At 38.0% G+C, this 17,570-nt stretch overlaps 1 protein-coding gene across 7 annotated transcripts in view; it reads right to left on the bottom strand.

Moving 5' to 3' along the window:
- Positions 1-3,110: 3,110 nt before the first annotated feature.
- Positions 3,111-17,570, bottom strand: part of LOC143038003 (BTB/POZ domain-containing protein 3-like) — a 48,987-nt gene continuing 34,527 nt past the window's right edge. For all 7 annotated transcript variants that reach the window (XM_076206817.1, XM_076206819.1, XM_076206813.1 and 4 more), the window contains 2 exons: positions 16,496-16,635; positions 3,111-3,967 (listed from right to left, as the gene is read on the bottom strand). In XM_076206817.1, coding sequence (XP_076062932.1) covers positions 3,337-3,967; positions 16,496-16,635 — 771 coding nt within the window. In that variant the 3' untranslated portion in view covers positions 3,111-3,336. The remainder of the gene's footprint in view (positions 3,968-16,495; positions 16,636-17,570) is intronic.

Genomic DNA, 17,570 nt, shown 5'->3' on the forward strand with positions numbered 1-17,570 from the left:
GATTTTTGAATGTCAACCTGTATATATTCACTAGGGTGGAATGTAGTAACACATTTATAAATCACACAAAGAACCCACAGTTGGAGTAAAAGAAAACTTGGAAGAACATTTGACTTCTATATTTTGGCTACCAGCTGTAGCCCTCTTCAGGAAAGTACAATACAGCAGAAGTGGTTGTACATATATATACATATACTCCTTTGACATAAGGAAGGGAATGTAACTTGGAACAGCTTACATGATGGGCCAGATGACCTTGCTCATGGGAAAGTTGCAAGGTCAAGCATGGGGTTGTGTGGGGGGTCCGGAGGGTGATACTTACTGATCAAGTAACTTAACACTAACCATGAAATAATGTATGGAGACCATTGTCTTTTGGAGATGTTAAAATTGGGACATTCTTCAATTAAGGCAGAGTTAACCATTTTCCTCCTGAAACCACAACTGGACTTGAACACTAGTTTGGGTTTATCAATCTGGTGGTTTTGATGACTCACATGGTGGAATACAACTCTTGGGAATATTTGATGGATCTCTTATGGTTGGTCAATCTTCTAGTGTTCAAGTGTCTACCAGTTTGGCCAAGGTACACCAGATCACAATCTTGGGAGGGTAAGTTGTATACTCCTGGAGAATCAGCCCCCTAATCCTTTGATCAACATTCACAATTTGCTTATGAATTGTGTTTGGAGAGTGGTGAGCAAATGTGAGATAATCCTTAGGAATCAAATTAGCAGAAGAATTGATGGTACTGCTGTAAGGGAATTTTAAAATGTCTCTTATGAGATGGGTGTTGAGTGGTGGGAGCTGAAGTTTGAAAATGTTTGAAGGGTTGATCTTTACATTGTTACCATAGTCACCCCTGGTGTTTATTACGTTCTCTATTTTCTGTGTGCTGACATCACAAGTTCTGTTTACGTAGGTGCAGAATCGAGTTCCGAATCAAAGTGTTTCAAAATTTAATGTATCTGAAGATATGTTTATGCTTGTGAGATTACGGTGCTCTAGTGATGTAAGAATTCATAGAAGTACTTATTGTAATTCCTTTTGGTGTATGACCAATGTATGACTTGTATTTTACAATGTTGACGATGTATGCAGGTGGATCCGGAATATTATTGGAACTGTTGTGGCAGCGAATTTGAAAGAGGCACGGTTCTCTTTCTCTCCTGCGTGTGGTGTGAAATGGATGTATGCGTCCTTGAGGGGGATCAGAATAGGGTAAATGTGAAATAGGAGAGGTAAAATAAGGGGATATAATGAAACAAGCAGGAGGGGAAGAGCAAAGGATATTGGAGGTATGTAGATTCATGATTTGTAGAGATTGAAATCCATTGGAGAGATCAGTAGGGATCTAGATAATTGAGGTATTTCAAGGAGGCAGAGCCATGTTATAGAGGCTATACGAGTATTATGTAATGTGAATTTGTCTTGTAGAATCTGTATGTGCAATGTGGATTACCTAATGGTGCTTTTAGCTTATATTGAATGTAATGCAATGACTAAGTCGATGTGGAGACAGAGCAACTCAACTGAGTAGAAGTGGAGACATTGAATACTTACCTCATATGTATAAGGACATGCATGAGTTTGATATGTAGTAGTAAATGCATACATTTAGTTTTGGTATTGTTAGGTTTATTCAATATAGATATAATTATCCATCATCTTTATCTATTCCCATTTACAATGACAATTTGGAGTAAGATATAAATTGGAAATTGAATGGATAACTTTCTAACTGATGGAAATAATGTAGTATGCAGCAAGGATAATATATACATAAATAGAAAATGAACTTATCTATATACTGATGAAAAGTGGAATAGGTTATGAGTAATCTTGAATAAGAAAGGGGATTGCATGTGTGGTGAGTGAGATTGATAATCACTCTTTGTCACCCACCTTTAAGGGATGAGGCAAGATCTGTTATTGTCCTCCTAGATCCTTTATTTACTAACCAATTGTTTTAGGGTTAGAGGTGGCCCGTGACAACATCAAAGGAGTGTATATGTCCTACTACTTCTACTATTTTGTACTTTTCTGAAGAGGGCTACAGCTGGTACCCAAAATATAGAAGTCAAACATTCTCCCAAGTTTTCTTTTACTCCAACTGTGGGTCCTTTCAATGGCCTCTTGATTTTGGGGAAAAGCCAGAAGTCGCAGGGGGCCATATCAGGAGAGTAAGGAGCCTGTTGAACCACAGGAGTCTGGTTTTTCTTTAAAAAAAAAAGTTTGAATCAAGTTCAAGGAATGTGCTAGAGCATTGTTGTGATGGAGGCGCCAATTTCCTATTGACACAACTCCAGTGTTTTGTGCCGCACAGCTTCACGTAGGCGACAGAGGTCATCCCTGTAGTAGTCTTTCGTGATTGTCTGACCCTGTGGCACATACTTATGGTGTACCACACCGTGGGAGTCAAAGAAAACAGTCAGCGTCACTTTGATGTTGCTGCGCACTTTGCGGGCCTTCTTTAGTTTTGGTGACGTAGAATGCTTCCACTGTGACGACTGGGATCTGGTTTCCAGGTTGTACCCATACCCAGGACTTGTCACCAGTGATTATGGTATTCATGAAGTCGGGGTTACTGTTTGTGGAGTCCAGCATGTCCTGTGAGACTTCAACATGAAGTTGCTTTTGCTCCCCTGTCAGCAGCTTCAGCAACAAATATCTCCCTATATAATGTATTCATAATGCACTCCACAATGTCCCCTATTAATCCTGTCACATGCTTCTCAATGTCCATGAAAGCCTAAAAACAACCTTACCCTTTGCCCAAAATGTTTGCACTTGTCTCATCACAAATATTTGATCTACACACTCCACTCCTCTCTTAAACCCACACTAATAATCCTTTCATTCCCATCACAATTAACATATGTTCTTACACCTTACCAACCATAATCAACAGACTGATCCCTCTAAAAGTACTACATTCATACTTGTCTACCTTCACTTTGTATAGTAGAATTATACCTGCATTTCTCCAATTCACTGATACACTTCTTTTCTTTAGATACACATTAAACAAATTCACCAGTTACTCTTCCATAATCACTCCACCCTTTGTCAGACATTCCACTCAGAATATTAAAAGGAAAATAAAAATCTTTGAAACAGAGGATCTGGACATCGGGGTCTGTTGTGTACAAGGTTACAGTATCCCAAAATTTAATAAAAAATATACATCAACTAACATTACTTCATATTGCTCGCACTTGCATATAGCATTTGGTACTTTCCAACCCACAGTCAAAATTCCACTTAAATACATTAGGTACCTATAACTATAACTTCAATGCCAAATACAACACATACTCAGTCTTCCTACTCCCTCTAAGGCACTATGTACTTCTTAAAGTAAATATCTACTCCACTGAAAAGTCTACAATAGCCTTTGAAGGTGATACCATAACACTCTTTCACATTTTCCTCTACTTTTGGAAAGAGAAGAATACCAGTTGTTACCAAAAGCAAACGATATCTATCTCCCGCTTTGATATGGCTTTCCCGGTACTGATGAGATCCTATACTAGAGTATACCACACTTACAATTTCATCATCCCTCCTGATAATCAGTGACCCTCGATAACCTGACACAATTTTGCAGATTAATATATCATGGTCAGAAACAAAGGAGGCAATTTCTTCTCCTTCACTGTCAGGATCTACAACTCCCTGGTCTGCTTCCTGATGAGACTTCAATGGAATGTAGAGGAGATTATGAGTGCCATTTCTGGTCTCTCTGATGTAACTACAGGGAATTTTTCGTGGTACCCGTGCTCCTCGAATTGCCTTGATAATTCCCATGCATTCATATGGGGTAAAGATCCCCTCAGTTTCAACATGGTCCATGAACTCATTTAAGGTCAGAGTCAAGAACCTTATGGACCACAAAAATCGGTTTATTAGTCCTCGAAGCATCACACTAGAGTAGTAGGAGTCGGTTTGAACTTTAGCTTTACCCCTGTGAATGAGAAAATTAGACCAAATTTAATACTGGTTGTAATGTTCAGCTTAGAAATGGGAAGCTGTGAAAAAAAGAGCAGAAATGAAGATCAAAAAAGGAAATGAGAAGAAACAGAACTTATTCTATTTCACATGGGGTCATGAACACAATAAAGAAAAAATATGGTATTGGGGAAATTTTTACAAGGAAGGAAGCCATCTCTATTTATTCATTCAGTACCAAACAAGAATTCCATTAAACCATTACACATATCATTTTACATCCCTATTGTATAAATTAAGAAAGATTTCCTATTTCTCATTTGTTCATGAATTCCTTCTAATCTGCTAAAAGTTTCCCTTTTTTTTCTTCTTCCAGAAATTGTATCTACTTCATGCGCATGATTCATTTCTTGGGTCTGTGTTTCCACTTACCAACTGAAACTTGAATACATTATACTCATAAAAAAAGTCAAATTTTTTAGACAATTATAAGGTAAAAATTTTGAGGTCAACTATCATATGAATACTACCGTATTTTTCGGACCATAAGGTCCGGGCAAAATCTTTAAAATCGGCCAAAATTGGGTGGTGCGCCTTGTGTGGCTTCATTGCAAAAAAATGCCTCGGACAATGATGTACTATTTTCACACGTTTCGTAGCTAGCCTGCCGACGGCGACAGTGCATAGGCCTAGCAAAAGTTACAACCAAGTTATAACCAAGATGCATGTATCTTGACAAGAAAATTGCGAAAACTTCGACAGTTTTCGAGTCCATGCCACCGCATTCATTAACGCTATCATGGCTATGACATGATAGTGTCTACAACAAAGACAGCCATTTTACATTGGTCTAGTCTCACTCCACTCCAACTGTAGTCATTTGGGTATTTTTTAAGTTTCGACCATGGGTGCAATATAGCTATAGAAAATTAATTATTAATTTTGTAAATTAAAATGTATCAACGTAATATGCAATTTTGTTGGAGGAAATGGAAAAAAAAAAAAAAAAACTTGCTACAAGCAAATATGCTAATGAACGAAGTCGGTAGCATAGGAACTGTATACCCCGCAAGCTGAGAGAGTGGTTGAAAAGCCCGCCAACGTCTCTCACGATGACGACAACGAGGACGAGCCGGATGACATTTAATTTGCAGGTAACGATTTATTAAACACAGATTAGGTTAGACGTCGGCATCTATCATAACAAACATGGCGTACCGTTCGTCCGACAAGACTTCGTTACTTACGAAATCTGTTTTAGTAACTTTTTTTGTTTTTTATTTCTGCTCACAAAATTGCATATTACGTTGATACATTACAATTTATAAAATTAATAATTAATTTTCTATTGCTATATTGCGCCCATGGTCGAAACTAAAAATTTACCTTCATTTGTAATCTTGTGTTTTTAAGTGAATAGAGAATTCTGGGAATAAAACTGCTAATGCTGGTTTTATTCCCTACAATTCCTGTAACGTGTTTATGTTGTTTTTTAGGGGTATTGGTAGGGCAGACCATCCATGGAGGTGGTCTGATTTCACTGACCAAAATAAAAAAATATATCATTTATTTTTGTAATTTTGCTAAATCCCAAACGATTTTTCTCATTCGACAACGAAAATGATCAGTTCTGAATGCACTCACATAAGCATGATTATCCGATGACGAGACCAGCTGCGCCTTATGTAAGGACGGGGAATAGCAAATTATGGGTGCGCCTTATGGTACGAAGTGCCTTATGGTCCGAAAAATATGGTACTTTTGACAGGCTGAAATTCAAGCTAGAATCCAAAGTACTATACTGGTAGCAGAAAACCAACTGATCTATAACCACTACAGTTCAAGTCAAATTCTCGCATGCAGCATCGGCTGCCATATGTATGATTCATCACACTACTTGCATAATAAAATATAGTCATACATACATATACCAAAGGCTTTTTCCCCCTTACATGGGAGGTAGCCAAAAAGAAAAAGGCATAGAAATCACTCCCACCCATTTCATTTCCCATATATTCCACTCCCCTCCACCCTCCTATCTTGGCACCTCCTGGATGACAGGTCATCCCTGCATCCTGTCCACTGCCCTGAGTCAGAAGCAGTGTCGCAAGACAGCACATCTACAGCAAGGCCACTTCATAAATTCGGCGACCCCCCCCCCCTCTCCGTCCCCTCATGCAGGAAAGGAGAAGACGGGGAGAAATCCCTTCGGGCTGCGTCAATTTTTTTCTCATAAATGCTTCCTCACCCCCATCCCCCACCCACTCCCCCTCATGCATCACAGCCTCATCTATACACAACCCTTCTCCATTCACCCCTATCTTCTGTCCTGTATTACTCATTCTCTTTTACTCTGAGTAATAATAAACAAAGAAAACATGATCCAACCAGTTCACAGAATCCAGGGGTAACTCATGTACAACTACAAAAAATATATAATCAAGATGCTGACACTGGCATCCTTGTGTACCCATTTGTGCCTCATGACGCCTATGTAGGGGTCATCGTACCTAAGTGGTTAAGGAAATAAAAATACAGTTGACTTTTGGTAAGACGGACCCTGTTAATCCTGATATCTGATAAGACAGACATTGTCTGACTTAAGGGGGTGCTGCCTGATGTACAATAATTAGTTGATGCATCACAATATGTGCATTATAAAATATGAAGTTATAGCTGTAGTACTTGTTCTCTTTCACCCCGAATACTGATAACCACAGAAAAAATTATCCTGTTCACAGAACATGGGGGTCACTCAACTACATACATACATATACCAAAGGCTTTTTCCCCCTTACACGGGGGTAGCCAAAAAGAAAAAGGCATAGAAATAACTCCCACCCATTTCATTTCCCATATATTCCACTCCCCTCCACCCTCATGCAGGAAAAGGAGAGGACGGGGAGAAATCCCTTCAGGCTGCGTCAAATTTTTTCTCATACATACTTCCTCACCCCTCATCCCCCACCCACTCCCCCTCATGCATCACAGCCTCATCTATACACAACCCTTCTCCATTCACTCCTATCTTCTGTCCTCTCCTGTCCTTCCTCTACAGACATTCCCCTCTTTTGTAAAAAAAAATCCAAAGGTGATGAAAAAAGCTCCCCCCCCCCTCAAAAAAAAAAAAAAAAAAAAAAAAAAAAAAAAAAAAAAAAAAAAAAAAAAAAAAAAAAAAAAAAAAAAAAAAAAAAAAAAAAAATCCTACTAGTCCTTGACAGGACATAAATCTGCCTCCAAATGTTCTCCCAATTATGCTGAATCCGAAAAGGATTTGCAGTTGAAAATCAGTGAAGGCGTTTTGGATATGAATCAAGTTAACCTCTTCACTCCAGGGCACATCGCACGTCTGGCAGCATTAGCTGCCCGACGTGCAATGTTGCGTCATAATAATTGCATTATAAAAAATAAAAGTCACTGCTCAATCGCTCGTTCTCTTTCACCCATGAATTTTGATAACCATAGAAAATATGAAGAAGCCAGTTTAGAGAGAATGAGGGTCACGCAGGTACACCTACAATAAATATAATCAAGACGCCGACGTCAGCATCACCGCGTACCCACTTGTTCCTCATGATGCCTACGTAGGCGTCACCGTATGGAAGTGGTTAAATGTGCAAAAATCAAGTTTTTCAGGAATGAGCGTCATAGTTTTTTGTTCATGGATACTAACTGGATTCATCATATAAATCTGTAATTAATCAAAATCTGGCAACAAAGAGTAGGGTGGTGCCTATGATACCCTTTCAACACCATAACATCCTAAATAATGAAAGGGGACCAGTCGCCATGAACAAAAAACTGATGCTCATTCCTGAAAAAAAAAATCATTTTTGCACATATTACTTGATTCATATCCAAAATGCCTTCACTGATTTTCAACTGCAAATCCTTTTCGGATTCAGCATAATTGGGAAAACATTTGGAGGCAGATTTATGTCCTTCTGTCAAGGACTAGTAGGATTTTTTCATATATACATTTTGTTGTTGTTTTTTTTGCTTTTTTTCATCAAATTACTTTGGATTTGTTTTTCTCATAACAGATTGATCAGAACATCATAATTCTGGCTCCATTTCTTCATCTATCTTAGCCCATTATAAAGACAAAAAAATAATCAATATCCAGTCAAAGGTCTATCCTCTGAAAAAAAAAAAAAAAAAAAAAAAAAAAAAAAAAATTATCCCCTTGAAAATGAAAAATCACAATAAAAAAAGTATAAGCATAAATGTCTTTAAAACTCTGTGGTATCTTCTTTGAGACAAGCCAGTTACTAGGAAAAAATCTCAGCCACTTTCACTCCAAACAAAAAACGTTCAATTTTCTTAATGCTCACTTCCAGCCTACTGTCACTCTCTCCCCTTGTACATCTCATCACCTTACTTTTGCCCACATTTATCTTCAACTTCCTTCTTTCACACACCTTCTCAAACTCTGACACTAACTTCCTCAATCTCTCCTCTGATCCTGCTACAAGCGCAGTGTCATCAGCAAACAACAGCTGGCTCACCTCCCACTTTTCTCCATTTTCTTTAATCATCTCCAACCCCTGACCCACTACCCTTGCATTCACCCCTCGCACCACCCCATCCATATATAGATTGAACAGCCACTTCATCCTTCCCTATTTCTCCTTCATTTTCCTCACTCATCACTATCATTTTCTTAGCGCTTCCCACTGCAACTACCTTTCCCTCCCTACCCTCCTTCACATTTAGCAACTCCCTAAAATACTCTGCCCACCTTCCTCTCACTGCCTTCTCTTCCATTATCATCTCTCCTTCTGCACCTTTTACTTTTTCTTGTCTACTTGATTCGCCTCCTCTTCCTCTTTTACCTTCCTTCCAAAACATCTTTTTATTACTTTCAAAATTTTCTGTCATACTCTTTCCCCATTTCACATCTGCTCTCCTCTTTGCTTCCTTTATCTTATGCTTAACTTCCTTTCTCTTTAATTTGTACCTCTCATACGATTCCCTCGTCCTAATTTGTAGCCAATCTATGAATGCCTGCTTCTTCTCTTCTACACCCTTCTTTGCTTCTTCAGTCCACCACTCACTACCCTTCTTTCTATTTCCTCCCGCCCTCCTTGTTCCACACACCATCTTTGCACACCTTATGACTCCCTCCTTGAACCATCCCCATTCCTCTTCCACTCCTAGTTCTACTCTATCCTTTACTCTCTCAACTTCTTATCCTCAACTACAACTATAAAATAAATATAATCAGGATGCTGATGCCAGCATCCTCGTATAACCATGCGTGCTTTATGACACTGTTGGCGTCATCACATGCTAAGGGTTAAGAGAGCTACTATTTGTCTGAGTACCATTTTCCTTTGTTAGTGAGGGCAGCATCTAGTAGCTGCCCCAATATGGCCCCAACCATGTTTGCCATATACATGAATGAAGGAGTAGAGTGTTATACAGGGTCTAACAGATAAATCCGTACAAACTTTGAAGAGGTTTTAAGCACTTAAAAAGTAACATATGGCAATTCTGATTGTTTCCAGATACTTCCATTTGTCTAATAATTTAGCCAGTTGTATACTAGCACCGGTGCAATAAACATTAAGCAATGGAACAAGCCAAACGTTCAGCCATATGCTAACTTCGTCGCGCGGGTCACACTCCTAGCGCCATAATAAGGATGCTAAAATACTCCAGACCAACTGTTTACGATGTTTGTAAACGTTTTGATGACACCAGCGAAGACCAACGAGCTGCTCACAAGCCCAGAAGGGGCAGAATTCTAACACCTCGCTTTTTAGCTGGTCTCAAGAGAAGTGTCAATGCAAATCCAGCCTTACCATTATCGACATTGGCAAAGAAGAGAGGTAGCACAATGACAATTCACAGAGCATTAAAGAAATTGGGATTAACCTCATTCTCACAAGGAAAAAGACATCTTTTGACACGAAAAATGAAAGAAATCCGCTTGACCAGGTGCCAAAAGCTGTTGAACTGGATGAAGTCGAATGGCTCAGTCATCAAGTTTTTTTCCGACGAGAAGATTTTCACGGTTGATGCGACTTTCAATAAGCGGAATGATCGCTGGATAGCCTCCTCATCCTCAGAGGTTCAACACAAGACAGTGTGGTGTCAACTGAGGGGGACGTCTTCACTCACTTCTTCAACAACAAGGAGAAAGTCAATGCCGTTGTCTATTGCAAAGTTCTAGAAGAGAAAATAATATCCTGGATGAAAGATAAGGCTAGTGGCAACCAGTTTGTCTTCCAACAAGACTCGGCTCCAGCCCACACAGCGAAGAGGACCACCAACCTTCTCGAAGGGTCAAATGTGCAGTTCTGGAACAAAGAGTTGTGGCCCTCAAATTCGCCAGACCTAAACCCTTTAGATTATTATTTTTGGGCGCGAATTGAGGCCAAGGCATGTGACAAGCCACACAGAAGTATAACAACCCTGAAGACAGACATCAAGAAGGCTGTGGGTTCATTATTAAAGTCTGAGATCATCAACGCTGTATCCAAGTTTCGTAAACGCGTTGAAAGCGTCATAACAGCTGAAGGTGGTTACATTGAATGAAATCATTGTTCTTATTGCCTTTTCTAAATATACTGAAAATTTCATAACTCTCTGTTTATTATAACCCGAGATATTAATCTTAAAACATGTGATAAGAAGTTGTACGAATATATCTGACTTGGACAAGATCTGGAAATGGACTCAAAAGTGGGAAGTGAAATTCAATATCAAGAAATGTAGTATAATGGAATTTGGAAAAAGTAAAAACAGAATATCGAGAGATTATAAAATTGGTGAAGAGGTCAAAAAAGTACACTCGGAAAAAGACCTTGGAGTGATGATCAACAAAGACATAACACAGGACAAGCAAAGTTAATATAAGTGGCATTTGTCTAATTGGATGAAGAAATGATAAAAAAAAATTTAACTCCACTAATGAGACCAAAACTCGAGTATGCAGCAATACTATGGACACCCAGTACCAAAAAGAATACAAAAAAAATTAGAAAGAATACAAAGAGCAACAACAAAACTGGCACCAACTCTTTTCAAAATGACATGAACAAAGACTGTCCAAATTAGAATTACCAACTCTAGAACAAAGAAAGGAAAGAGACCTACTATCTATAGAATTATGAAAGGAATAGAAATCTTAGATAAGAATGATTTATTGAAATGGGACAATGGAATAACAAGAGGACACACAAAGAAGCTGAAAAAAAATAATTACAGAAGAGATCTGATAAACAAAAACAAAATAGCTTCCCACAGTGTGATAGATACTTGGAACAAATCAGATAAAGAAACAGTGTGTGCGCACACTATTCAAGATTTTAAGAAAAAACTTGATGCTGAGAGATACAAAGAAGGGCACCACGAGCATAGCTCCCTTCCCGTATAATACAACTAGGTAAATATATGGATCAGCCTTCAGTGCTCATGCCAATACCACCACCACTCAAAAGTGTGTTTACCTCTGCAAGTCCGCAACATTGTGCTGTGTTAATCTGCATTTTTTACAGATATTTCAGGGACTAGGTATAGTTCAGACTTGTGTTTTTCATCATGTCTTCAAGGGGTACTGGTACTACTCAGAGGAAGGTGGCCTTATCTGTGAACCAGATCTTTAACTTATCAAAAAGCTAAAGGCCAGTGCTTCGGCGGTGAAAATGTGTCAAGAATACAGAGTGAAAACACAAACAGTATCAGGCATAAGCAAGGCAAAGGTTGAACTCGTTACTTTTTCTTTTAAATATAATCTGCATGGTGGTCCTAAAACATTGTCTGCTGGTGGAAGAAGTGTATGCAAGTTGCAATGGATACAAATCTCGAGGAAGCTGTGACAAAGTGGTTTATACAACAACAATTATGTGGTAACAAAGTCCATGGTGTAGAAATTAAAAGTTTTCTGCCAAATTAGCAAAGCATATGAGAATTGAGAACTTCGAGGCTAATGATGGGTGGTTATGGCGATTTTGAAATCACTACAGAATGTGCAATAAACTTACACATGGTGAAGCAGGAAGTGGATGGAGGCAGTGGAGCCAAACCGGAAACAGCTTAATGATTTAATTAAGAGTGAAGGGCTGCTAATTTCCCAACTGTACCATGGAGATAAGATTGGATAGTTTTGGTGGTCACTCCCCAGGAATGCCCAAGCTTTTAAACATGAGAACACCTCACCTGGCCATAAAATAAGCAAAGAGTGTTTCATGGTGTTGTGCTGTGTGAATGGAGATGGCTTGCACCTTTTGAAGCTTGCAGTGGTTTGCAGGTCAGCTCACCAGCACGTTTTGAAAGACTACATGAACCATCTCCTAATGTAATATTACAGCTCCAACAAAGCATGGTTCAACATGACAATCTTCAGTGACTGGTTCTTCACCCATTTCATACCTGCACTGTGTAAACACCAGGAAGATGTCCTCAAACAGCCTGTTTATGAGGTGAAGGCATTACTTACTTTAGACAACACACCTGCTCACCCAAATGATGAGCAACTTGTAGTCAAGATGGGAAGATACGTGCAAATTTTTGCCACCCAATATTACCTCCTTGATCTAGCCCATGGATCAGGGGGTACTTGTATCCTGCAAGAGTACCAACACAGATATTTAGATGAGGTATTTGTGGTGCTAGAAGAGGAAGATGATCTTACAACACACAGGCAAAAGAACAATTGCAAGCATAAGAACCTACAACTTCAAATCAGCTATATTCAATGTTGTAGGTGCATGGAAATAAGTCTAAATGCTTGGAAAACATTCCTCTATGATGCAGAGGTGGATTATGACTTTGAAAGACCTGAGGCCAAGGATTTTCATTGTATTCTTCAAAGGGTGGTTGAAGGAGATGTGTCTGAAGATGATATAAAGACCTGGTTAGAAGACATAGAGGGTGACCCTGGATACCGGTGATGACAGATAAAGAAATAATTGAAGATATTCTCACCAGTGACAGCAGGGATGATAGTGATGAAGATGACAAACCATTGCTCAAGAAACCCAAGCTCTCTGTTGTATGTGAATCACTTGCTAATCTCATCAGCTACATTGATTTGTCAGTAGAAAGTGAAATTCAACAATATTATCAACATTTTTTAACCTTCAGGGAACTCATGATCTGGAAACAAAATCAGACAATCGGCTAAGATGGACACCCTTTCTCCTCATTAGTCAGTTTTAAAGAGGCTTGACTGTACAATGTAAAATGAATTACAGTAACATTATTGAGTCTAGTAAATAAACATAATGAAAACAACAGCAACAAATAACTGAGGCAATGAATCAAATGTTTGACGATTACAAGGAGACTGATTTTGGAATAGAGGGGGAATTCAGGAAGATTAGAACATCAAGAAAGAGAAGAATGCCAGGTGAACTCCAGAGGTGAACAATTTTATCCTACTATTATTTTGACCCCATCATTTCAATTTTGTCCTCAGATTATTGTCACTGTACACTTTTATTTCAATTTTCATCCTACTCCAGCATTTGAATTTCATATATTTATGTCATCCTACATATGATATTTTGATTTTGGCATTTGATTTACATGTATACTGCATTTGGCAACTTGACTCCAGGGTTTGAAGTTTGTTTGTCATTTTCCTTCTACTTTTGTTTTGATCTCACTGTTTGAATTTTGTCTATAGGTTGTCATCATACACTTTGAATTTAATTGTTATCCTACTTTAGCATTTGAATTTCATATATTTTTGTCATCCTGCATATATTTTGACTCTAGCATTTGATTTAAATGTATACTGCATTTGGTCATTTAACTAGAACATTTGAAATTCATCCATTATCTTTATCCTACATTTTGATCCCAGTATTTGAATTTTGTCTAAAGGTTGTCATTGTACACACTGAATTAAATTTCTATCCCTTTCTAGCATCTCAATTTTTCATATTATGTTATCCTACTTATATTCTGATTCTAGCATTTGATTTAAATGTACTGCATTTGGCAATATGACTAGAACATTTGAAATCTGTCATTTTCATCCAACTCTTGTTTTGATCCCAGTGTTTGAATTTTGTCTCTAGGTTGTCATCATATACTTTGAATTCAATTTTCTCCCTTCAACCTGTGGTTTTACTTTTTCTCTAATGAAAACTGACTTAAAATGTTTGCATATAACTTCCACCATTTCTGTATCTTCTATGTATTCAGTATTCCTTGGTGTAGTTTCATTATTTCCTGCTTGTTTTTCAGTTTCCCATTTACATATCTATAGAATAGTTTTGGCTGATCTTTACATTTATCTATTATGTCTTTCTCATATTTACATTTTCCTTCCCTACATATTTTTACATATTCGTTTCTTTGGTTAACATATAATTGCCACTTTCTAGGTTTCCTCTCTCCTCTCCATCTCTTCTAAGCTCTGTCTTTTCTATCTTTTGCTTCACTGCATCTTCGATTAAACCAGCATTTTATGTACACTCTCTCATTTTTGCTTTGGTACATATTTTTCCACTCTCCTTCTTTATAAATCTTCATCAGAATTATCCATTTTTCTTCCACTTGTGTTTCATCTTTGTAGAATTTTTCCTCATTTGCTTCAAGAAAAAAATTCTTAAGTTTCTCAAAGTCTGTTTTGCTATGCATCAGTCTACCCTTTATGTGTTCCTCATTTCTCTTTATATATATTTCCTCTTCTAATTCTAACTTGAGTAGTATATGACCACTCTTCGCATTTGGTGACTTGTATTCAATTTTGTCTACTATTTCAGGTTCTGACATAAATATTAGATCCAGTCTTGATGGTTCTTCATTATTTCTAAACCTAGTGTTCTTTACCAATTGTGTCATTGTATATTTCATGGTCATGTCGAGTAATAGATTTCCCCACTGATCTTCTCCACCTTTCACTGTCATCTCTTCCCAACATATTTCTAGCAATTTAAGTCACCAATGAGTACTGTGTTACTTCCATCCATTAGGATGACCTTTCATCCACAAGGTGCTATGATGAAAGGGAAACAATGGTGGTGGATGAGAGTGGAATGGGTAGAAGTGGGTGCATGCTTTTTGATTTGATTATCTCCCATATAGGAGGGGGGGGTGACCCCTCTGTATATAGACTGATATATTGGGAAATTCTTTTAGCATTTTGTTTCCTGTGGTTTGCTGTTTCTATATTCATCCAAGTTGAAATCACCTTCAACTGACAGTATTACTAAGTTACACTCATTCTTTTTTGGCTCATTACAAATCTCTGTTATGTTTTGATTCATTCTTCTATATTATTTTTTTTCCTTTTGATATTTACATCCCTAAAATTTTGCACATGGGGCAACTGCCCCTATGGCTTCTTTATGTTTGGCCATGTATGCAACAATTAAGAAAACAAGTACAAAATAAAAAACAACACCAAAATAACATTTCACTCATAAATCAAAATCCTTCCAAAAGAATAGAATACGAGTTCCCAATCATTCTTTGTTTCTTTTCCTTCATCTTAACTCTCATTTGTCCTCTAGATGTTCAACATTTGATGCCTTCTTTTCATTTTCATTTGCTGCCACAGTTAAAAGCCCTTGAATCCATTCAACTCTCATATTACATCACACAAACACAGCCCATTAACCCCTTCAGTACGATGATGGCTATGTAGGCATCATGAGGCACAAGTGGGTATACAAGGATGTCAGCGCCGGGGTCTTGATTATATTTATTTTGTAGTTGTAGCTGAGTGACCCCCATATTCTGTGAACTGGCTTGATCATATTTTCTGTGGTTATTAACATTCAGAGTGAAAGAGAATGAGTAATACAGCTGTAACTTTATATTTTATAATGCAAGTATTGTGATGCATTATCATACATGAGGCAGCTGATGCTGCCCACAAGAATTTGACTCCTATTGAAGAGGTTGAACACAACAGAAAAAAACTCTAGTAGTATTCTACTCAAGCATCTACAATAACATCCACTCAGCACCCCATATTATGTCCACACAAAAACATATAACTTCAGGCCATAATATTCCTTCATGACTGCAAAATTCTCTACTTTATCAAACTCCCAATGAAATCAACCTTGGAGAGAAATCACTCCAAATACAAGCAAGAATTACACTGGCATGCCTATTTTTAGGACAACACCCTGTATTAGAACAGTGCTATCACAGAATCAGCCTGGCAACAAACACCAATTGCCCAATGCAACCACTATACAACAGACACAGATCACCTTATATCACACTGTCCTACACTACACTGGTTTAATTTGACCTACAAGTCTCCTGGAAGAGATCAATCTGTTGCCTCAGATCTCTCCTCTCTTGCAAGAGAGGAACCAAGGTAATGGATTGATTAAATTTCACTGCTTCTGCCTGCACTTGATAACTAACAGTTAGTCCCCTCAGTCATGATCTTTCTTCTACTGATAGTTTTCTGATATTAAATCTAGTCTTTAATCTCCATAGACTTAAGCCATCGACTTTTTGATAACTTAAGTCTTCTGTGTGATTATTATCTCCCTTCATAATAAAGTCTGAAACTAAAAAATACATTAGTTTAAGCACAATTCTTGAAATATGGAAAACATACCACTTAATAACAGCTTGGAAGAGTCGAATCTCAGAAGAGACTTCAAAATCCTTCCTCTTCAATAGAGACTCCAACGCCCATGAAGATAGGCTACAGATATCCTGAGACTTAATTAAATCATCTTCTCTGCCTTTAATCATCTGAGGTTTTGGAGAGAGAGAAAAAAAAAAAAAAATCAATAAAACTCAAGAATCAGTTAGTATGCTCATCTGATATTGAGAAGGTCAGGTTTTAGACAAGACTGCAATTGCAGTCTAACTTGGAGATTCTAAAAATCAGCATGATTTTGAGACACTTGTGCCCTTTAAAGAAAGTATTTACAAAAGCAAGGTTAATGTTATTGGTAATGATGTTTCCTCAAACATTTGTTATTTACATCTATATATCAAAGGCTTCTTCACCCTTTATAAGAGAGGTAGACAAATCAAAGGCACACACCCACTCCCATCTATATGACTCCTATCTACCACCCTTATTTCCTTCTCATCTTAGCTCCTTGTGGATGAAGGGTCATCTGTCTCCTCCCCATTGCCTGGGTCAGAAAAGATGCAGCAAGGCACAGTACATCCATAGCAGGGTCACTTTAATTAATTTGTTCAAATTCAGCATTGCTCTGCCTCCCTCTCATTTCCTCCCCCTCCATGCCACCTCCAATCTCAATTTCCTTTCTATTACATAATAATCAGACTATGCACTCCTTTCTTCCATGAATATATTTACATCTGGTACTAGAGTATACCCATACTGGGGATATTTACTGATGTTATTGTGCAGTATTAATTGCACAGTAGCATGTAGCCAATGCTTTAGGGACTGTTTTGAGGCACTCCTACGAACTAGAGCCACATATAATTTTGTCTATATTAGAGTAAAATCTCTACTCCTATAGGAATTATGTTACTTTTGTACTATGACTACCCCTCTATTATGCTATTCCCTTGAAACTGTCCTGTACCACTTCTGTGAGAATACTTTTTCTTTCCTCATGTGTCCCCTGTGGTAGGGGGAGGAAATAATTCTTCCGTGTTTCCCATGTGAGTCATAAAAGGCAATAGTGTGGGACCAAGTGATGGGA

This window comes from Oratosquilla oratoria, chromosome 23 (genome assembly GCF_046742065.1).
Source record: "Oratosquilla oratoria isolate Oo_2021 chromosome 23, ASM4674206v1, whole genome shotgun sequence".
Lineage (NCBI taxonomy): Eukaryota > Metazoa > Arthropoda > Malacostraca > Stomatopoda > Squillidae > Oratosquilla > Oratosquilla oratoria.